The 24,164-nt window shown below is 38.0% G+C and overlaps 1 protein-coding gene across 10 annotated transcripts in view; it reads right to left on the reverse strand.

The window, feature by feature from the left end:
• The window catches only part of DTNB (dystrobrevin beta), a 262,585-nt gene that overhangs the window by 96,078 nt on the left and 142,343 nt on the right, over nt 1-24,164 (reverse strand). For all 10 annotated transcript variants that reach the window (XM_045979068.1, XM_045979067.1, XM_045979063.1 and 7 more), the window contains one exon: nt 15,866-15,990. In XM_045979068.1, the coding sequence (XP_045835024.1) occupies nt 15,866-15,990 (125 nt within the window). The remainder of the gene's footprint in view (nt 1-15,865; nt 15,991-24,164) is intronic.

Below are 24,164 nucleotides of genomic sequence, written 5' to 3' on the forward strand. Positions count from 1 at the left end.
GGCTTGGGAAGTTCATGAGTCAGCTCCGAGGGGCAGGAAGAGATACAAAGTTTTAAAGGGTAGGAAGGAGGTAGGTTTGGCTGCAGCACAGGCTTTACAGTACATAAATTTAGCAGAAAAAGATAAGATTCAAAGAGTGGGGTGGGGCCTGATTACACAGGGTCTTGAATTCCGTCCTGAGGAGTGCCTCCTTAATTCCACCGGCAATGGAGTTTTGCAGACTTTTAAACAGGGAAGTAATTTCAAGATTAATTTGTTAGAAATATGTAGATAGATTTGAGGTTTAAGAGAAATTAAAAGGGCTAATTTAGTAGGTGCTAAACTGTGGTACTAATCAAAAGTGGGAAATATAAAGACCTATAAAGATGCCGAGAAATATTGAGATTATTCTAAATTGCAACCAGATCACAGTATACACTTTCTATTAAGAAATTCCACTCAAGGGGCACGTGGGTGGCTCAGTGGGTTAAAGCCTCTGCCTTTGGCTCAGGTCATGATCTCAAGGTCCTGGGATCGAGCCTCACATTGGACTATGTGCTCAGCGGGGAGTTTGCTTTCCCCCCTCTCTAGACCTGCCTCTCTGCCTACTTGTGATCTCTGTCAAATAAAATCTTAAAAAAAAAAAAAAAAAGAGGGGCGCCTGGGTGGCTTAAAGCCTCTGCCTTCGGCTCAGGTCGTGATCCCGGGGTCCTGGGATCTAGCCCCGCACCGAGCCCTGCATCGAGCCCCCCATCGAGCTCCACATCGGGCTCTCTGCTCAGCAGGGAGCCTGCTTCCTCCTCTCTCTCTCTGCCTGCTTCTCTGCCTACTTGTGGTCTCTGTCAAATAAATAAATAAAATCTTTAAAAAAAAAAAAAAAAAGAAAGAAATTCCACTCAAGGAGACTCTGGCTGGCTTAGTCAAAAGAGAATGTGAGGCTTAATCTCGGGGTCATGATTTTGAGCCCCACACTGAGTATAGAGATTACTAAAAAAAAAAAAAAAAAAAAAGAAGAATTAAATAAACTTAAAAAATAAAAAAGAAATTCCATTTGATGAAATATAATTCTGAGACTTAATGTCTGCATGAAATTCCATTATAGGTATACCTTAGGCTTGGCTTGGGACAAAATAAAGCTCAAAGAAAAGCAGATTTCCCCAATATTAAGAATGATTACTTTTCAGGGATTTTTTTTAAGAAATCATAATTACTTCAAAAGTAACATAAAAATGGATTCTAGACTAAAATGTAAGGGTTAAAACTATAAAATTTTTGAGGAACACACAGGAGAAAATTTTATGACCCTGAGTCAGGCAAAGATTTTTTTTTTAAAGATTTTATTTTTAATCTTATGATCTCTGTCTCTCAAATACATAAATAAAATCTTTAAAACAACAACTAACTTGTTTTAAAACAAAATGTCCACACAAAAACATAATGTTCAGAGCAGCTTTATCCACAACAGGCAAAAACTGGAAATGAATCAATGTCCATCAGGTCTGAACTGCTCAAAGTCAAATGAATCAATGTCCATCAACTGCTGAGGGATAAATAAAGTGTGGTATATTCATATACTGGGGTATTTTCACAAATCAAAAATCAAAGGTTTTTGATTAGGTTATTGATACTTGATACAATATGGATAAACCTTAAAAATATTATGCCAAACAAAAGATCCAGAAACAAAAGACTACATATTGTATTATTCTATTTATAAGAAATTGCTGGAAAAGGCAAAGTCAGAGAAATAGGAAGTATATCAGTGGTTGCCTTGGGGCTACCGGTGGGAGCTGGAATTGACCAAAAATAGGCAGCAGGAAACTTTTTTGGATGGTAGACATGTTCTAAAACTGGATGATGGTGATGGTTATAAAATCATATAAATTCATTACGAGTTATTTAACTGTCACAGTGGGTGAGTTTTATGGTAGGTAAATTGTATCTCAATGAAACTATTAAAAAAAGAAAAGACAAAGCAAACCCACAAAGAGATACTACCTCATACCCATTAGGCGGACTACTTTAAATAAAGCAGCAGTAAGAAAAAAGAGAAAATAACAAGTGTTGGTTGGGGTGCAGAGAAACTGGAGCCCTTGCACACTGCTCATAGGAATGTAAAATGGTACAGCCACGATGGAAAACACTACAAAGATTCCTCAAAAACTGAAAGTAGAACTACCATTAACATCCAGCAATCCTACCTCTGGGCATACAGCTCAATGGATTGAAAGCGGGGTCTCAAAGAGTTATGGGTATACCCATCCTCAGAGCAACATTATTCAGGTTAGCCCAAAAGGTGAAAGCAACCCGAACATCCACTGACGAAGGAACGAACAAGCAAAATGTGGCATATACATACAACGAACTAAGTCCTAAAACAGGTTACGGCAGGATGAACCCTGACGACATTATGCTGCATGAAATAAGACAGTCACAAAGCAAACAAACATGATTCCACTTAGATGATGTATCTAAAGCACTCAAATTCATAGAAAACGGAAGGAGAACCGTGGTTACCACGGGTTGGGAGTAAAAGGAAAGTTGATGTTTAATAGATAGGTTGTCTCAGATTTGCAGGTTGAAAAGGTTCTGGAGATCTGTTTCACGACAATATAAATACACTTAATAGTACTCAACTGTACACCTGAAAAATGGTGTAATTGGTAAGATGGTAAATTTCATGTTATGTGTATTTACCACAATGAAAAGAGAAAAAAACGGGATGGTGCTTAGACCATGTTAAATTTAGAGTATAGAAGCACAGTACTTTACAATAATGGTAAACAGAGTGAGAAAAATCTCAAGAGGGGAGGTGAAACTCAGTAGACCAAAGTCACAGCCACTTGTAAATAATTACCCTCCTAGGATTAAACGCTGTGTTTTACTGCATTAAATAACACTGTTTCTCCTTAGTGCAGCATAATCAGTCACCACATGTGCTGTTCACCTGACCACCCCCCCACACACATACACACATGTGTGGTTCATGAGTGTGTGCACCTCCCCACCCCCCACACTGAAGTTCAGGCAAAAACCTCATCCTATTTCTAGGACTACCTTACACGATACATGACCCTTAGTATCAGTGCTCTCTGGGTGCCATTTCTTTTTTGGAGACATATACTTCCAGGGTTAGCAAGTGCCCTAACCCCAGAAGAGAGTAATTACCTGGGACCTTCAGCTTGAAATGGAGCCAAAGAGACATCACTCAAGCCAGGATGAAGAGAAGCTCAAAGCTCTAAGAGAATCTCTTGTATTCCTCAGGTGCCAGGCTTTCCAAAATCATCCCAGCAAAATGTTAAGACAGAATTAGTATCAGATGAGTCGTGACCCTTAAGAGCCATAAGAACACTCATATTCCAGGCTACGTGAACAGGAGAATAAAAAGCAGCTTTTTTTCCCTCCAAAGATTAAATTAGATAGACCTGAAATAAAAGGTGTCTGTTGGCCCAGTGGTAGGCAGATGACGTCACCATTGCCTAGGTTTTTCAAAATCTCTACAGCAAAGTGCAAGACAGAATTAGTATCAGATGAGCTATGATCTAAGAGTCAAAGTATAATACTTACCTGTTGGATGTAGCTAAAATTATAACCTTCCAAATAGGTTCAACCTCCAAAGACCAAGACACCCAAAATGTATCTGATACTCCTTTCAAGTGACTAGAACATCAGATTCATTTAGCGATCTAAGAGAAAAGTATCATCTTGTCAATCTTCTCAAATAAGACTCTACCCTCAGCAACACGCACAGAGCCCCAGTCACAATACACACTCAGGAAATAGTTGTGGGAGACAGTAATTTCAATCCAGACCAATTTATCAACATTATAAATTCTGTAACACCCCACAATTTGTTCGGGAATACAGTTCAAGCCAGTTAATAACTCTCTTTGAAAACACCCAAATTTGGCTTATAAAAAAAGCTGCTAACAATGAGGCATTCGGTTCGGCACAGGACAATGAGCCAGAAGCATCCTTGTCACAAAAGGAATCTCCAAATCCAAATTCATCCATCATTTTAAACGAAGCATCACAAGAGATGCCTGGGTGGCTCAGTTGGTTAAGCAGCTGCCTTCAGCTCAGATCATGATCCCAGTGTCCTGGGACTGAATCCCACATGGGGTTCCTTGCTCGGCAGGCAGCCTGCTTCTCTCTCTGCCTCTCCCTACCACTCTGTCTGCCTGTGCTTGTGCGTGCTCTAACAAATAAATAAATAAAATCTTAAAAAAAAAAAGCATCACAAAAATGCACTTTAGTATCTAAACAAAATAAATAAGGAGTTATTTTTTCATCAAGTAGTTGTTTTTTCATACAGTCTTAAAAATTTCACAGGTTTTTACACAGGTCTTACATTATTCCCGGTCTCACAAATTTGTACTGATTTACTTAACGTCATTATGAATAAGAATAAAAATAAACAGAATTTTCATATTTTACCAAAAGGTTCACAAATACTATAAGGATAAGATGTTTCAAGCATAGTTGTCTAAAGTAAAAAAAAAAATCTCTGAAGTTGAAATTTTAAAAAGGACAGTTTTGTTTTGATCAAATCAAAATAATGCATAGACGGTCTAATAAGCATTAAATAGAAGAGCAGTTAAAATAGAACAAATAAGAGCCATATTAAATGTTTAATTATAACTATCATTTAAATAATGATTTTTTTATAATCTAGGTTAATTCTGTTTTGACACAAAGTATGGAAAAAAACTGGGTGGCTCAGCTGTTCAAACTGGCTACATATTTATACATGCATAAGCAGCAAGAAACAATAAGGCAGTCCGGTTTCTAGGTAACAAACTTTATCCAACTGCTTCAACAGAAGAAGTTACCAATTAACCTTCACCCTTGGGTTGAAAAAACAGCCTGAACCATCAAAGATGATGATGAGAATTCAGAAAAAAATATCAAGAAGCACAAAGATCCCTAAATTTGCAGTTTTTATCAACCCTTCCTTAAGAGTTGGGGTCAGCAAAACTTTTTCTCTAAAGAGCCAGACGGTAAATATTCTAGGTTTGTTGTTGTTGTTTTTTTAATGGAAGTATAGTTGATACACAGTGTTAATTAGCTTCAGGTGTACAAGACAGTGATTCGACAAGTCTATGCATTCTGATGTGCTCAGCACAGGTGTAGCTCCCATCTGTCACTGGACATCGCTATTACAGTACCACTGACTAGATTTCCTATGCTGTACAATATTTTAGGTTTTGAGGGTCATTCAACCTTAGTTACAAAGATTCAACTTTGCCACTGTAGCCTGAAAGCAAAGACAACCTATAAAGGAGTTAAGTGTGGCTTGTCCGAACAAAACTTTATTTATGGACACTGAAATTTGAGTTTCATATAATTTTCACAAAATATTATTATTATTCTTTCTATTTTATGAAATGTTTGTTTTCTCTTTGACCATTTAAAAATGTCATCATTAGCTCCTGGGCCACAAAAGACAGGCAACAGGCAGGACTTCACCTGCAGGCTGCAGTTTGCCAACCCCTATTTAGGAGAACACATCAATTCCAGGTGTGTCCAGTGGGATGCTGGTCATTCTCTCCTTGACGAAATTAAGAGGAATGAACACACTAATCCAACATGGGAAGTTTTGCCTTCTCTCAGAAATAAATAACCATAAACTGAAATGTAATAGTGATTAACCACTAATTAAAGAAATTAGGTATAAAGACTGTGTGGTTAGATAATTAGATCTTAAGCAACAACAAATTGCTTGAATTAGGCTAGCAAAAAAGTCTATCAGACATCAAGAGCCAGAAAGTTTTATAAAGATGTTTAGACCAAAAGAAACGATTAATTTCTCTCAGAGACTCATAAGAGAAGTTGCTAGTGTTGATGATAAGTGAATTGGTTTTGTTTGAGGTTTATTTGAAAAATCTTATTTAATATTCTCAACTTACCAGATAAGGAAAAACAAAACACAATGAACCAATTAAGGAAATATGCCTGACATCTAGTGGAGACTTAATGTAGGTACGTGACCTATACGTGACCATTTTCTGAAGGAACAAACATAAAAGGGCAGAGGAGGGGATGAGGTAGAGGTCTGTTTATATAAATCATGCTAGTGCCATTCATTCATTCATTCATTCATTCAAAGCATTTTTAATGCCTACCAAGCACCAGGAACTATTCCGGGCACTGGGAGCATAGTAAAGAATAAGACAGAGTCCCAGCCCTTGTGGTTACATTTTTGGATATAATTTACTTAAGTCTAAGGAAAAGAGTTCAAAAGTTTAGAATCCAGTATGATAGCATCCTAACCTCTTAGAAGTACTTTCAGGGGCACCTGAGGCCTCAGTCTGATCAAGCATCCGACTCTTGGTGTCATTTCAGGTCGTGATCTCGGGATCATGAGATTGAGCCCTGTTTCAGGCTCCCCACTCAGCGTGGAGTCTGCTTGAGATTCTCTCCCTTTCCCTCTGTCTCTGCCCCTCCCTATGTGCATGCTCTCTCTCTCAAATAAATAAATAAAATCTTTTTTAAAAAGTACTCTCAAATACATTAACCTTAAACAATATCCTGAGATAATTAAATTTTATTATCACCAGTAAAGTCAACAGATGTCTCTATTTTTAACCTGGTTTCTCTTCTCTCATACCACACTGCCTCCCTTCTATTTTTCAATCAACCAACATACAACTCTTCAATGTCCTCTCTTGATTCTAAAACAAACCACAGAGCTCAAACAATCGTTCAGTTACTGTGTATATCCACGGTGACAATTTCTTCCCAGGTCTACCCGTTGGGAAAGTGAGGTGCAATGGAAAGAGTCTGGGGGTGGAGACCAGTCCCAATGCCATCAGTCTGAGTTGCGTAATCAGGTCACTGAAACTCACCAATGCCATTTCCTGACCCATTATAAGTAACGGTATTTATAGTGCAAAGGTTGCCATAGAGTTAAATGAAATGATGTACACAGAAGAGGTAAGCAAAGGGCTTGGAACAGCATAGGTGCTCAATACATATCAACACTGGAATTTATGATAATCTGGAAAAATCTCTATGTCAACATAAAATGTAAGCAATGAACATTAAAATATACCTTATCTCATACTTAATTTCAATTCCTGTCCCACATTTCCATTGGAACTTTTATTTTATTGCTGGGAGTCCAACAATGGTAAAACCTCATGTGTTCACAAACTTTTCTCATTACCACCATGGGAGTCCAAACCTCCATCATCTCTCACTTGGCCTCTGAAAAAAAAAACTCATCTAGCTGGCTTCTTCTTTTTCACCCTTGTCCCCACTCCTGACTTCTACACAGCAGGCAGTGATTTGTTAAAATGCAAAATTCAGCCTCTCTCTCTACCATCAAAAACCCTTCAATTCAGTATCATGTCCAAAATCTCAGGTTGCCTCTGCCCCCGCCCTGCAGCCTTCCCCTTGCTCTCTGGCCTACTGCTCCCCTCTGCTGGGAGTATTCCTCCACTGACCCCGAACATAGCTAATCTCTATTCATCTTTTAGGCTTCACTATAAATGTTATTTTTCACAAAAGCTTTTCTGAGCCTGCCAGTAAGATAAAGACAAACTGTAACGTAAAGACACCTTGTATACAATTATTTTACAGATATAGACACATATGTGCTTTATGTTATTTCTCAGACTGTCAAGGTGAGTCTTAATTGCTAAAAGGAAAGCAAAATTAAAACTGCAACAAATCAGGAGGAAAATAATGGAGTTGGGATAAATGGCTATCCATTTTGGGAAAGAAACACCCTTAAATTCCTATCTCATAGCTGACAACAACAAAAAAAGAAAAAAAAATCCAGAAATAAGAAATTTTTTAATAGACAGATGTATCCTTATAATTTTGAGATGAGAACATTAATGTTAAACATGAAATGGAAGCCAGAAAAAAGAAAAAAATTAATAAATTTAACCTTTAAACTAAAAACTTTAGTAAGAAACCTTATTCCCTACTCTGAGAAAGATCCAGCTGGGAAAGGTCAAATTTTCTAGCATGTCCCATCTTTTAAATGTTGTGAGCAATGCCTAGGGGAAGGCTCAACCAGGTTGGTCATTCAGTCCCTTGGATTTTATCCCCAGTCCTAACCCCCTCAGTAGATGGGGTTCATCTGAACCGGGATCACTGATATTTAGTAAAACAAATAAAAACAACTTAAGTGTTTGAAAGTAATACCTACAATGTGTAAAGACTCCTGAAGTGCAAGATAACTATCTATTCTTTGCCTAAAAAAGGCTTTAAAATAATTAATATTCATATAATAAAACAATGATTAAAATAACCATGATCTTATTCAAATGAAATATTTTGCTGACTTTAAGCATTCAAATGTGAGGCCCATCTTCATCTCTAAGTACAAAACAGAGACTTTCTTTTCCTGATCATGACTGGAAACACACAGCAGCCCGCTCCTCCCAGATCTCTCCTCTTTGGAGCTCTACCTCAAACTCTTACCTGTGGAAGCCCCCAGACACAGCCCTTTATGAAACTGGCTCCCTCACTCGCTCAAACCTATGTGCTCAGAAGCAAAACACTGTGTGAATACCATCTGCACCCTGCATAGTACCTAGAAGGTTCTCAATAAATATTTACTAAATGAATGGACGATTAAGAATCTCAGGGGCGGGGCGCCTGGGTGGCTCAGTTGGTTACGCGACTGCCTTCAGCTCAGATCATGATCCCAGAGTCCTGGGATCGGGCTCCCTGCTCCTCGGAGAGTCTGCTTCTCCCTCTGACTTTCTCTCCTCTCATGCTTTCTCTCACTGTCTCTCTCTCAAATAAATAAAATCTTAAAAAAAAAAAAAAAAAAAAAAAAAAAGAATCTCAGGGGCACCTGAGTGGCTCAGTTGGTTAAGCGGCTGCCTTTGGCTCAGGTCATGATCCCGGGGTCCTGGGATTGAGCCCTGCACTGGGCTCCCCGCTGGGCAGGGAGCCTGCCTCTCCCTCTCCCTCCGCCTCTGCTTGCTGCTCCCCCTGCTTGTGCTCTATCTGTGTCAAAAAAAAAATAAAGTCTTTAAAAAAAAAAAAATCTCAGCAAGACTTAAGAATTGCTGTTCATATATTTATTTTAGTTGTATTCTATATGTATGTTGGATGCTTAATACTGAATTACTAGGTTGTTGTTCATACAGCTAAAACCATTTATATTCTAATGAAGTGGTTGCATAATTTGATCAGATTCACTATGAAATTTTTTTAAGATAGATTTGCAGGCCACCCCCAGAATAATCATTAGCTGACCTAACCCAGAATGAAAATGACTTGGTAATCTATGGTTTTTAAAGCCGAGTGACCCTGACAATAGCGAAATCTGGGACCCAGTGACATGGGAATATAGAAGAAAAATCTATAAAACAGAGAAACTTAAAGTTGAAAGGGACTTTAAAAGTTGTCTAGTCAACCCAAATAGAAATAATTGCTCAAAATTTCATCAAAATCTAAAAAGGAAGCTATGCTGTGTTTTCTTTTTTTTAAATAAACATTTCTGTTTTTCTTTTCTTTTAAGATTTTATTCATTTATTTTACAGACAGACATCACAAGTAGGCAGAGAGGCAGGCAGAGAGAGAGGAGGTAGCAGGCTCCCTGCTGAGCAGAGAGCCCAATGCGGGGCTCGATCCCAGAACCCTGGGATCATGACCTGAGTGGAAGGCAGAGGCTTAACCCACTGAGCCACCCAGGTGCCCCTATATTGTGTTTTCTGAGTGGCCTGCTGACTATATTCTTGCCTTGGGAATAATTTAGATTAATAAATACTTGAAATATAAAATCTGAGTTCTAGGTAATACCTAGTCTGGTAACACCTAGTAAAGATGAAGACACTTGCGTATATATTACTAGAGCTGAACAATATCTAGTTCTCCTCTCTTTCCTAGGTATGTGGAAGGTGACATACCCGTGAAGTTAGGTAGAGTTGTAAGGAAAATGACACGTGTCACTTCTGAATACAGGAAGAGGGGTATGAGCTCCCCATAGGCTCCCTTCCCCTGCTGCAGGGATCAATGAGGCCTCACATTAAGATGATGAGCCAAAAATTGAAGCAGCCTAAACCACTGAGTCACTATCCCTAGTTCAGCTGTTCCAGAGTCCTTCCCATCTGGGAGGGACTTTGCATGAGTGACAAATAAACATCCATGTGTTGAACCAGGAGGCTTGGGGGTTAATTTTCTACTGTATTATCACCTAATCTATCTTGATTATGTGATATTCCTATCTCAGGACCCAGCGGTTACACTCATACCTTAGAGAAATTCTCTGTATAAGAATACTCGCAGCTGGGGTGCCTGGGTGGCTCAGTGGGTTAAAGCCTCTGCCTTCGGCTCAGGTCATGATCCCAGGGTCCTGGGATCGAGCCCCACATCGGGCTCTCTGCTCGGCAGGGAGCCTGCTTCCCTTCCTCTCTCTCTGCCTGCCTCTCTGCCTACTTGTTATCTCTGTCTGTGAAGTAAATAAATAAAATCTTTAAAAAAAAAAAAGAATATTCGCAGCTGCATTCTAGATGGTAGTGAAAAACTAGAAACAAGTTCAATGTCTGTCGATAGGAGAATGGACTACTTACTGTACAGTCATTCTGTGGAATGCCATCTGAGATTCTGGGTAAATCTCAAAAACATACTATTAACAAAGTAATAAACTTACAAAAGTATATGTAAAGCATAACCATTTATACAAAGTTTTAAAAAATATGTTATTTTATGGGTGCATGAACATCTGGTAACAGTTTAAGAACATGTATAGAGTAATAAATACCAAAATAATGTTAGCGGCTACTCTATGGGGTGAGAAAAGGTAACAGGATTAGGAAAGATACAGGAAACCACAACTTGACCTATAAAGTATTAAAAAAAAAAAAGACTTGAGGCAAATATAAAATGGTAAGAATCTATAACAAAAATTCAAGGGTCCAAAACTAAACTCTCAGTCCTAGACTGAATTCATACTAAACTTCCAACAGAAACTAGAGACGGGGAGGGTTCAATCCTCCTGAGACAAGGGACACGGAGTCCTCCTGAGACAAGATCAGGAACGCTCAGTCATTAGAGATGCTTGGTGCCTCCAAAAGAGGGGAGAGGGGCTGCATTACCAATAAGAGGGTTGGCTGAAAGTCCACCTAAGAAGCAGAACACCTCCTGTCTCTTTCGGTCCCCTCCCCAAAACCACATAGCCAGACTCCTCTTTTCTAAGAAAAACTAAGGTGACTTGCTAGGAAAACTGATCAGAAAGTCTCTGAATTGAGGCACAGCAGGGAGAGGCAGCCGAATGGGGCCTGAATTCAGATGGGAGAGGTTAAAGGAAGGTCTACACTAAAGTAACGGATTCCCCAACACACTTCCTCTGGTCAGGATATACATTAACTCGTGACCCCTGGTTTAAAGAAACTCTTGCCCAGTCCATCTGAGGGGTTTACTGCAGCATTTAATGTGGAGGCAGAGATCTGAAGGCAGCTGGGTAGGAAGAATGGGTAAGTAAAATCTGCAGAGTGCCACTTGACATAAATTTTTTAAAAGAACGTACAAAATGCTACCTAGTTTTCAAGAATATGTCCTGGTAAAAAGATATACAATGAGTATACTTTTATAACTGCAATAACGAAAGCCAATTTTACTTATAATGACTAATTATAAAAACAATATTATAGTAATACATTTAAATGAACCAAACTCACCAGTTAAGACGGGTTGTCAGACTAGATTTTTAAAATCCACTTACAATTTGCAAGAAGCATCCTGAACACTTAAGGATACAGAAAAGTCAAAAGTATAAGGATGGGGAAAGTTACACTAGACACATACAAGCAAAAGACACTAAGAGATGTTTAGCAAATAAAATAGATTTGAGAACAAACAGAATTATTAGGAATAGAGAGAGTCACTAGATAAGAACAAATTTTCAATTTCTTAGTGAAATATGTATAGTTTTGAAGATATGAGCCACAGGATTAACGAACTTGACCTAATGGACATACACTCACTCACTAGGAACTCTAAATCAAACAAGCACAGATTTAACATTATTTTTCAGGCTTATAGGAACATAATAAAAACTGGGTCATATATTACACATAATAAGCATGTCAAAACAAATTTGAAAGAACTGAATAGTACGGACCACTTATTAGACCAAAATAAAATTAAACTAAAAATTAATAACAAAAAGGCAACTAGACAATCCTCATATGTTTGGAAATTAAGAAAGTATGCTGCTTGGGCGCCTGGCTGGCTTAGCTCATAGAGTGTGCCACTCTTGACCTTAGAGTTGTGAGTGTGAGCTTCATGTTGGGTGCAGAGATTGCTTAAAAAACAAAAAACAAAAAAAAAAAAAGAAAAGAAAAGAAAAAAAAAAGAAAGTATAGTATTTTTAAAGAAGAATCATATCACAACTTTGAAAATATTTAGAGCAATAAAAATTACATTAGAAAAATTGGGCACACTCAGAACAGAAAGAAATTCATAACCTTAAAATGCTTATATTGGGGGTGGGGTACCTGAAATGAGTAAGTTAACCACATCTTTGAAGAAGTTAGAAAGAGGGATGCCTGGGTGGCTCAGCTGGTTGAGCAACTGCCTTTAGCTTGGGTCATGATCCTAGGGTCCTGGGATTGAGTCCCGCATGGGGCTGCCCACTCAGCGGGGAGTCTGCTTCTCCCTTTCCCTCTGCCTCTACCACTCCCCCGTGCCTGTGCTTTCTTGCTCTCTGTCGAACAAATAAAGTCTTTTAAAAAAAAAGTTAGAAAGAGAGTAGCAAGATAAACCCAAAGAAACTGTAACGAAAGGAATAATAAAGATAAGGTTGGAAACAAATATTTCCAAAACCAAAAAACCAAACCATCAAAACCAAAAGTTGGTCCTCTAGAAGCCCAATAGAAGGGACAAACCTATGGCCAGATGTGTTCAAGGAAAAACAAAAGAGAGAGAAAAACCATAAATACATGAAAGTGGAATTTAAAAGGGACATTAGTACACATACCACAAACAAATGTTATGTTTGTGCCAATAACTTTGAAAATTCAGATGAAACGACAAATTCCTATAAATATAAAATGTTCTAAAGTGATTCAAAAAGAAATAAAAATTAGGTTTTATAATTGTTTTAAAAATAGAATTCACAGTTCAGAATTTTCCCACAAAGATGCCTTTTGGCAGAGATAACATCTTTGGTGAATTTCACCAAAAATTGAAGTAGCAAATAATTCCAATTTTAAATAAGCTGTTTCAAAAAACATAAAAAGAGAATGCTCTTCAACTTTTTAAGATAGCAAACTGGGCAAACTTTGTCCTTAAAAGAAAATAAAACAAGGGAAATTACAGGACAATTTAACTTTTAAACATAGGCAAAATCTAGGCAAAACATTAGCAAATGAAACCTAGCGTATTAAAAGGAGAGTCAACTTATGTTTATTCTAGGAATGTATGGCTGTTTTTAAAAAATTCATATAATTCACTATATTAATAGAATAAAGAAACTCCCATGATCATTTCAAGGCAGAAAAGTCTTTGATAAAATTCCATATCCATTCATGACCCAAAAAAAAGCACTCTTAACAAACAAGGCATATAAGGGAAGCTCTTTTTACCTGATAAACAGTTTCTACAAAACCTACATCAAATAACACACTAAATGAATGCTGAAAGCTGTCTCTCGGGATTAGCAACAACAGAAGATTGCCTACCGAACTACTTCTGCTCAATATTGCACTGGAGGTTCAGCCAGTGCAAGAAGACCAAAAGGAAAAAAAAAAAGTATGATTAATATTTAAAACTACAAGGAGTGGAAGGGGAAAAAAACAAAACTATCATTATTTGCAGGTGATATAATTATTTATAGGAAATCCAAAAAAATCTGAGTACGAATTACTAGAATTAATGAGTACATCAGGCAAGATAACCAGATAGTGGATTAAGATTCAGAAACAATTTGCATTTCCACATACCAGCAATACACCGCGGAGAAACATAATTCCATGAAAACACCATTTGCATGACTGCATACATTTGCCAAAACTCACTGAACTGCACACTCGAAGTGGGTGCACTTTATCGCATGTAAATTATATCTCAAAAAAACTGTAGGGAAAAAAAGGCACCATGTGTAACATCAACAAATGTACAGAAGAACCTTTAAAAGTACGGAAGAATCGGGGCGCCTGGGTGGCTCAGTGGTTGGGCATCTGCCTTCCGCTCAGGTCATGATCCCAGTGTCCTGGGATCAAGCCCCGCATCGGGCTCCCTGCTCAGCGGGAAGCCTGCGTCCCCCTCTCCACTCCCCCTGCTTGTGTTCTTGTCACGTTGTCAAATAAATAAATAAAATATTAAAAAAAAAAGTACGGAAGAATTAATCTAACGTATGTACCTTTCTGGTGAAAATTATAAAGCTTTACTGAAAAGCACAAAATGACATTTAAATAAATGGAAAGACAGAGCACATTCATGACATGGAAGACGTCAATTCTCCCCAATTTGATCTTTAGATCCAACGAATCTCTGATCAAAATCCAAACAAAATTTCGTGAGGGACTCAATAAGCCGATTCTAAAATTTATATGGAAGAGCAAAGGGCAAAGAATAGACAAGACTCTCCTAAAAATATTATTTAACCCCTTACAGTCACTAAGATAGTATGATGTTGGCATAAGGACAGGATGTTGGACTACAGGGACAGGAGAGCCCAGAACCAGACCACGCACATCTGGACGCTTCATTTATGACAGCCGTGGCACGTTAGGTCAGTGGGGGAATGACGGATCATCCAATAAACGGCTCTGAAACAAGTTACTATGCAAATGCAAAGAGATCTCACTGATCAAAAACCTAGACAAAAAGTACGGGAGGATGTGCTGCATTTTATTATATGTTTTTCTGTATTAGTAAATTTCTAATTTATATGTATGCACTATTTTAATAAAAGTCTTTCAAATTATTGAATGAGAAAGAAAATAAAAGATCAAGAACCCTAAGTGTTTTAGAGGGAGGTAAAAGAAAACAGATGTCTACTCCAACAGAAAAGCCTGTCAACGCCCAATAAAGACTAATAATGATCAAAAACCTACTGACTTTGGGGCATCTGGTGGCTAAGTTGGTTAAGCATCTGACTCTTGATTTAAGCTCAGGTCATGATTTCAGGGTTGTGAGCTCGAGCCCTGTGTCAGGCTCCTTGCTGAGTGTGGAGCCTGCTTAATATTCTCTTTCTCTCCTCTGCCCTTGCCCCCTCTCTAAAAACAAAACAAAACAAAACAAAACCCCTATTGACTTTATCCAGGAGGACACGTAACATCACCATTTAGTTCAGAGTAAAGAATCTTAGTTTAGAGGATGAATCTTAACACTTCCTTATTTCTCCTTCTCCTTACTCTTCCTCTTTCTCTACTTCTCTTTTTGGTTCCTGTCTGAATTTCTTTCATTTAGCATGAATATTCAAAGAAAGTAAAAATAAAACACTGGTTTTATTTATAGAATACAATCTTATGCTTCCTAATTCTCTCTCAATACAAAGAAGCAAATGAAGTTGATTTTCATGTTGGGCAACTTCCATGTTGCCCAAACTAATTATAAAAATAACTAAGGGCATTAGTGCTGCAGAGAAGAAATGATCTCTACCACTGATTATGGAAGAACACACAAACAAAAAAAGGCAACCTTGCTAAAAGCAGTTCAATAATTACTCTTCAATATATTAACGTTTCTGTTTGAGATCATTAATTACTTGGGCTCTGGGCTCAGCAGCTAAGCTTCCATGTAAATATTTATGGTGACTTAAAGAAATGAAATCTTGAGGTCCTGAGTTCCCCGAAAGTAAAGTAAAAACCAGAAGGTTAAATGTTCATGTTACGTGAAGTTGCTTTTAATCCAAAAGGATTCAGCGAGGTCTCCATTTCAGTATAACCCACGTCCACACCAGCTGTATACTTACACTATATTTGCAAGGTCAAGTGGTTTCTCTGGTTGCTCAGGAAAAACAGGATGCGGGGGTTCTCTGGTGGGCACGCACCCCAAAGATTTACTAATTGCATGGCTCAGCTTCTTTGCAGGGGATTTCTGTGTCAAAGTAGAAAATAAGGAAATAAGAAATTAAATCTTCAAAAGAATGAAAAAGAATTTCAAAAGAACTTGGTGACAAGAACTGCAGAAAATATCTTTTGAAATAGAAGCTAAGATGCATTATAATCAACATTATTTGGACTTAGAGAAAGGAACCTACAAGTTGTGCAAGATCACTTGTGGTCCTTTATTTCTAGGCTTACTCCCTCCTTTCTACTACGCACTCTTAAGTTAATGTTAACTTCCCTTGTGAACATCTCTCTGTACCCTTTGCATGAACTCTCTCTTTTGATGCTTTTGGATCATTTTTGGTAAGATGTTATAGTTAATTTCCCAATCAGAGTCAGAAATTTTTGCTGGACTAAAATACTAAAAGGCTAAGATAATGCTGAGAGCTCATGGCTTTTGAATGTTAGCAAATTAGCTGACTAAGTCACATCCCAAAACGTGCCTATTAAGAGAATATTCCCAAAATAAACGTGAGGCAGAACATTTGGTGCTAAGGGTCTGGCTATGTATACAGACACAGATGAGTGCCCTCACATTCACAGGCAGTCAGCATCAGACCTGTGACTATCAATTCAGAGATGCCGAAGGTACAAGAATAAGCTGGCATACGAACACATTTCTCTGTGAGCTAGAACAATATGCAGCAAGTCCAGAGACTAGTGAGATCAGATTTAACAGTAAATATGCACAAAAGTAAACAATATGCCACAATTAAGTTATTCAGAATACTCACATCGGAAACCCATATATAAAGGAGGCTCATCATATTCTGATACGCTCGCCCCCCCAATTCCCTTTAAGTAACATGGTTGTTGAGATTTCCTTGGAAGGATATTGACTTCAAAAAGGTGTAAATATTTCATTCTACTCACTCTGCAGCGGACTGCCATATGTCCCACCCTAACTGAAACACAGAACTTGTTTGCCGTTCTGTGTCATGTCAGTACTGCATCTCCACTTAACTTGTACACGCTGCTCGCATGTGTTAAATACACAAAATAAGCAAACTGTCTTTGCCTTTAAGACTATGTAGAGAAGGGCGCCCGGGTGGCTCAGATGGTTAAGACTGCCTTCAGCTCAGGTCATGATCTCCAGGTCCTGGGATCGAGTCCCACGTCAGGCTCCTTGCTCAGTGGGGAGCCTGCTTCTCCCTCTGCCTCTGCCTCTCAATGTGCTTGTGCTCGCTCTAATGAATAAATAAAATCTTTAAGGGGGAAAAAAAAAAAAAAAAAGACTAGGTAGAGAAAGACAGGGTGCCTGGGTGGCCTAGTCAGTTAAGCATCCGGCTCTAGATTTTGGCTCAGGTCATGGCCTCAGGGTCGTAGGACTGAGCCCCATGTCGAGCTCTGTGCTCAGCATGGAGTCTGAGCACTGAGCACTGAGCGCTCTTCTTCTCCTGCTCTCTCTGGTTCACTCTTCCTAAAATATATCTTAAAAAGGAAAAAAAGACTATGTAGGGAAAGTTAATGCCTTTTTAATAATACAGACTGCATAATATCAATTTCTTTAGAAACTTCATATATTGGCTCCAAATAACCTATCACTAACCCCTTCAACACATTAAATTCTGGACAAAATCTAAATGAAGCCTAATTTCCTAAAAGTCATGTAAAGCAGAAACTCTAAACATTCCCTCTAAGTGGTCTCCGTATCCTCCTTTTACCGGATGACGGGCTGAAATGTGACTTGATCCTCCTGTTTTCTACACTGCCCCAGACCGTGTGTCACTTTTCTGCCTAACACCTCTCAAAGGCTGATAATCCCTTACAGAATAAGATCTAAATTCGCACCATCACAGTCCTTACAAAAGCCTTCATATCTGGCTCCCACCTCTCCTCACACCAGCATCAATGATGAGCTGTCATTTGGCCCAAAGGCCATGTTCCTGTAGGTCTCTGTACCTTGGCACAGGCCTTTCTGACATTGCCCTCTGCCGGTCTATTTTTCTGTAAGTTTCCTGCTCCGTTCTCCAGACTATTTTGAAGCCTTGCCCTGGGTAGGCTTTCCTCCTGGCTCAGAGACCACATTTCCCAGCTACCCATTTACCACGGACATCTCCACAAAGGCGCTTTCCACACAACGGTGCACTTTTTACATGCCTATCTCTGTGAAACTGGTGGTCCTGAAAGGCAGGGTCTACGTCTCTTTCGTCGTTATAGTCCAGACCCTGTCCTATAACAAAATATGTTACTTGAACAATTTGCCTAGATGAATTTTCTAGATTGCTTCTTCCTGACCAAACCACATACGCTTATTTTTTGAGTTACAACATAAGTAGGAGACAGAGGACATCAGAGAATACCTTGATTCACCTTTATAACTAAAGGTACATCTGTGATCTGGATATTAATTTCATATTTTGCTGTGTCTGAGAACAGCTGGGCCATTAGTTCACGCAGTCTATACGAGATGGATTATCACAGAGACTTGACTTTAGTTGCATTCTGAGCAAAAACAACCATGAAACCGCAGGTTTCATGTGTATATTTTATAATAAAATTATAAATTAAATTAATCACGACTATTAAAATAAATAATGCTTCCCTTTGTATCACCTTATAATCTCTAGCAGTATGCTTGTAATGCTTTTGAAAATACTGCTTTAAAGTCAAGGTTTAAGATCAGATCCAACTTTGAGTCTCAAAAATACACACAGAAAGGTAAAATTAGTACATCAAAGTCAATTCCAAAGAATTAGAACATATCAAGAGCTTTGATAGGCATAGAAAGGGAAAAAACTGAGAATAAATACAGGAATTAGAATATTAACTGGGCTAGGGCCAGACCAAAAAGGATATATTAATCTGAAAATTTTACAGACAATGCATTCAGCTAGGTTGTCTAACTATGTAAAAAAATGACTTCCTTAAAACGATAACAAAGAGTAAATTATGATACGGACCTGAAGTGAATTCTGCTATCTCGTTGGTTTAAGAGGCTAAGATTAACAAAACCTCTAAGCAGGAATCCGAAAACTGCTAGAAGCTCCAAGCTAGGCACATTGCCTCTCTGGCTCCTGGGTCCCTAGGACAATGCCCAGGACTTGGCAGTTGGTCACTAAATATTTACAGAAGTGAGGAAGGAAGAAAAGTGGCCCAGGTGCAGGGACGAGTGCGTTCCACAGACCTCGTTTAAGCCACTCTGCCAGAGACACCACTTAACCTCTCTGTACCTTTCTCGTCACTTGAACTCACAAACTAATAAATACATGAAGAAGCCTTAACCTGAAAAAGGAAAACTCCTCCCAACAGACTCTTAGGTGATGATTTTCAAAATTTGTGCATCTTCAATAATTCACATTACCTAATTTCAAAACATGGCCTACTACCTCTTAAAAATACTACAGGTTATAATATTTAAAAACTGTATCAGAATGAATAAAATGTGTATGTACAGTTTAAGAAGTTGTAAAACAAATACCCACCTACCCACAATTCTGCCCGAGAAATAGAAACGCGGCAGTTGGGGCGCCTGGGTGGCTCAGTGGGTTAAGCCTTTGCCTTCGGGTCGGGTCATGATCCCAGAGTCCCGCATCGGGCTCTCTGCTCCGCAGGGGGCCTGCTTCCCTCCCTCCCTCTCTATCTCTGCCTGCCTCTCTGCCTACTTGTGATCTCTCTCTCTCTCTCTGTCAAGTAAATAAATAAAATCTTTAAAAAAAAAAAAAAAGAAAGAAAGAAAGAAACGCGGCAGTCACTCAAGCTTGCTGTGGGATCCTACGCTAACATCCGCCTCCCCTACCACACCTGCTCCTCTCCTGGTAACCTAAATCCTGGATTTTGTATTAATCACATCTTTGATTTTACCATTTCAGCAACTATGTGCAAATAATACAGGATTTATTTAACACATGCTTAAAATCTATATAGACTTAGGTATATTTTTCTGAAACTTGCTGCTTTCACTTAAAATTACGTTACGGATCATCCATATTGATTCATGTAACTGTAAGTCCTACATTTTTTCATCAACGGATTGTATTTCACTGCTTAATTACATCATAATTTATATATCCACTCCATGGCTGATGAACATTTGGGTTGTTTCCATCTTTCTGCTCTCACTCACATGTGGCTATAAACTTTCTTGTCCACGTCTCCTGGTGGACATGTGTAAGAGTTTCATCAGAGTGAAATTACCCGATCGTGAGTTACGCACATTCAATTTTACTAGGCACTGCCAACTTGTTTTTACAAAGTGGTTACACTAATTTCCACTCCGTCAGCTGTGTGAGAGACTTCCTAAATCTCCACGTTCTGGCTAGCCCTTATTATTGTCAGATATTTTAACATTTGCCAATCTAGTGGATGATAAATGGCAATGTAGTTTTAATTTGCAATGCCCTGATCTCCAGGAAGACTGAGCATCTTTCTGAATGTTTACGAGCCATTTGGGTTTCTTCTGTGACATGCCTTTTCCTGTCTAGTCCTGTCTTTGGTGTAATGTTTCACCAGGTTGCCTGTCTCTTATTGATCTGTAAGAGTTCTTTTTTTTTTTTTCTTAAAGATTTTATTTATTCATTTGAGAGAATGAGAGAGCACAAGTTGGGGGTGGGGCAGAGGGAAAGGGAGAAGCAGATTTCCCACTGAGCAGGGAGCCCCATAGGGTGGCTCGATCCCAGGACCCGGAGATCATGACCTGAGCCAAAGGCAGATGCTTAACCGACTAAGCCACCCAGGCACCCCGTAAGAGTTCTTTATATTTTTTGTATTTTAACCCTATGGAAGTTATGTCTCACAAACAACTCCTACTTTAAGGCTTGTTTTTGATGAACAGATATCTTTACCATAACTGTAGTCCCAATTTATTAATCTTTTCCTTTAAATTTTTTGCTTTTTATAACTTAAGAAATATTCCTTCCCTGAGGTCATAAAGATATTGTCCCACATTGTCTTCTAAAGTTTCATAGTTTTTCTCCTTTATACTTAATTGATTCTACTTAGAACTGACTTTTTTGGTGAGTATGAGGAAAGAATCCAATTTTATTCTTTATAGATAATCAATTGCCACAGGACCATTTAATAAATAGTTCATTTGTTTTCTACTCAGTATTCCATTTCTATCTCCATACAGTGTAACATGGATTTAACTGTAGCTTCTTCGTATCTTCTCAAGTAGTACCTTATAATTTTCTTTAGGAGTATCTTCATTATTTCTGACCCTTTGAATTTCCACTTGTTTTTTTTTTTTAAGATTTTATTTATTTATTTGATTGAAAGAGTGAGAGAGCACAAGCAGGGGGAGCAGTAGAGGGAGAGTGAGAAGAAGGCTCCCCGCTGAACAGGGAGCCCAATGTGGGGCTCAATCCCAGGACCCGGGGATCATGACCTGAGCTGAACGTTAGATAACCTCTTATAAGTAGAATCATACAGTATTTGCCTTTCTGTGGCTGGCTTCTATTACTTAGAATAATGTCCTCAAGGTTCATCCATGTTGGAGCATGTTTCAGAATTTCTTTTCTTCATCAAGGCTGAATAATATTCCATTGTATACCCGGAATCATTTTGTTTATCCATTCATCCATCAATAGACACTTGAGTTGCTTTCAAGTTTCAGCTACTGTAAATAGTTATTATGAACATGGGTGTATAAACGTCTCAAGACTGTATTTTCAATTCTTTTGGTATATAACCAGAAATAGAACTGTTGGTAATTCTATCTTTAATTTTTTAAGAAACCTCCATACTGTTTTCCCATAGTGGCTGCACAGTTTTACAGTCCACCGAAGATGGGTTCCAATTTCTCTACATACTCACCAACACTTTTTCTTTTTTTAAATAGTAACGATCTTAATAGTTGTGAAGAATATCTCATCGTGGCTTTGATTTGCATTTCCCTGATTAGTGATGTCACTTATCTTTTCATATGTTTGTTAGCCATTTTTATAGCACCTGTGGAGAAATGTTCAAGTCCCTAACCTATTTTTCAATTGAGTTACTTGCTTTTTGTTATTGAGTTATAATTCTTTCTATATTCAGGATATGAACCCCTAATCAGACATACGATGCAAATATTTTCTCCCATTCCATCATCTGCCTCTTCACTATGTTCTGTTTGTGCCCTTTGATGCAGAGAAATTTTTAACTCTAATGATTAATCAGAAGATTCTTTCAGACTTCCTACACTGACAGTCATCTTCAAATAATGACAATTTTGTTTCCTTTCAATTCAAACATCTTTTCCGTATTTATTATGCTGCTTAGGACTACCAATGAAATGCTAAATGGAAGTGGTGACAGCTAAGCTTCTTTGTTTAATTTATAATCTTAAATAATTTCAACAGTAAATATAACAGATACTATCAGTTTTTATAAATATATTAGGTTGCTAAGGTTTTTTGTTTCGAAGAGTTTTTTTGGCCTATTTGTGTATGCACTTAAGTTATGGATGGATATTGGGTTTTATTAAATCTTTTATGTAAGTCTTTTGAAATGATTATATGGACTTAATTGATCAATCTATGAATTTGGTTAAGTTCTAATAATTTATCTTTAATTGCTGGAATAAAACCAGTGTGGTCCTGATGTATTATCTTTCGTATATACTGCTAGATTCAGTTTCATATTACTTTCTTTAGGTTTTCATTCCTGTTCATGAAAACAGCTTGTAATATTCCTTTCTTGCTGTCCTCATAAGGTTTTGGTATGAAGGTTATGCTGGCCGCAAAAATGAAACTGGAATTCTCATTATTTTTTCTGGAATCTGGGAAGTTTTACATAATACTGGAATTCATCTTTTCTTTGAATGCTTGTTGAAACTCCTATCAAGGGACGCCTGGGTGGCTCAGTGGGTTAAGCCCCTGCCTTCAGCTCAGGTCATGATCCCAGGGTCCTGGGATAGAGTCCCGCGTCAGGCTCCTTGCTCGGCAGGGAGCCTGCTTCTCTCTCTGCCTCTGCTTGACACTTGTGTGTGCCTGCTTATGTGTGCTCTCTCTCTCTCTCTCTGACAAATAAATAATTAAAATCTTTTTTTAAAAAAAGAGAGTGCTCGCTTCGGCAGCACATATACTAAAATATTAAAAAAAGAGAGAGACTCATTTCAAGTCAGTCGGGCCTGATTATTTTGTAAAGCTTTTACGCTACTAACTCAAATTCTTTAATGATTATACTATTTGAGTTTTTTATTATATCTTGAACCAGCTTTGGTAAGTAAGGTTGTTCTAGGAATTTGTTCATTATCAACTAAACGTTCAATAACCAATCTACCGGTTTTCTTCTTGTCATCTTTCTGTTAATTGATTCCTAAGCCAAATGCATTACAGTCACTGACTATAGTCTATATAATACTAATTCTCTTTTGAGGCTTCCTTAATGTGATCAATTTTTTGTGTGTGTTTGAAAAGAATGTGTAATCATTAATTATTGGGTACCTTCAAATTTTCTAAAGTCTGTTTTTTGTCTATTGATTCTAACAATTGCTGAGAGAAGTGTATTAAGAATACCATTTTAATAATGTATTTTTCAACTTCTTACTGTGCCCTATTAATATTATTTATGCATTTCATAGCTACATTAGTAAATGTGTATTATTTCTGTGGAATTGTTAACTGCATCTTTTCATCTCCGGCAAACTATATCTGGTAAAAAAAATTTTTTGTTGTGACCAAATATACAAAGTGTAAAATGTACCATTTTAGCTCCTCTGGTAAAGACTTTTACCCTGAAATCTATTTTCTGAGATTAAGAGACTTTTAACAAATTTCTTTCATTGGTACTTTGCCTGTATGTCCTTTTTATCCTTAATGTTCAACCTTTTTGTATCTTTTTTTCCCACTGTCTCTAATAAACAGCATAAAGTCCAATCTTTTAAAATATCCATTTGACAACTGCTGCTTTTTATCTGGAAAATTTAGTTAATTTACTGATTACTAGTATACTTTTATTTACTTCTGTAGCTTATTATATCATTGCTTTATTATTTATTTCCTTACTTTCCCTATATCTTTATATTTTCTTACTTTTTTAGGTTCGTTTTCTTTTTTTTTAATATTTTATTTATTTGACAGAGAGAAATCACAACTAGGCAGAGAGGCAGGCAGAGAGAGAGGAGGAAGCAGGCTCCCTGCGGAGCAGAGAGCCCGATGTGGGGCTCGATCCCAGGACTCTGGGATCATGACCTGAGCAGAAGGCAGAGGCTCTGACCCACCGAGCCACCCAGGCGCCCCT

Source organism: Meles meles, chromosome 15, assembly GCF_922984935.1.
Source record: "Meles meles chromosome 15, mMelMel3.1 paternal haplotype, whole genome shotgun sequence".
In the NCBI taxonomy this organism is placed as follows: domain Eukaryota; kingdom Metazoa; phylum Chordata; class Mammalia; order Carnivora; family Mustelidae; genus Meles; species Meles meles.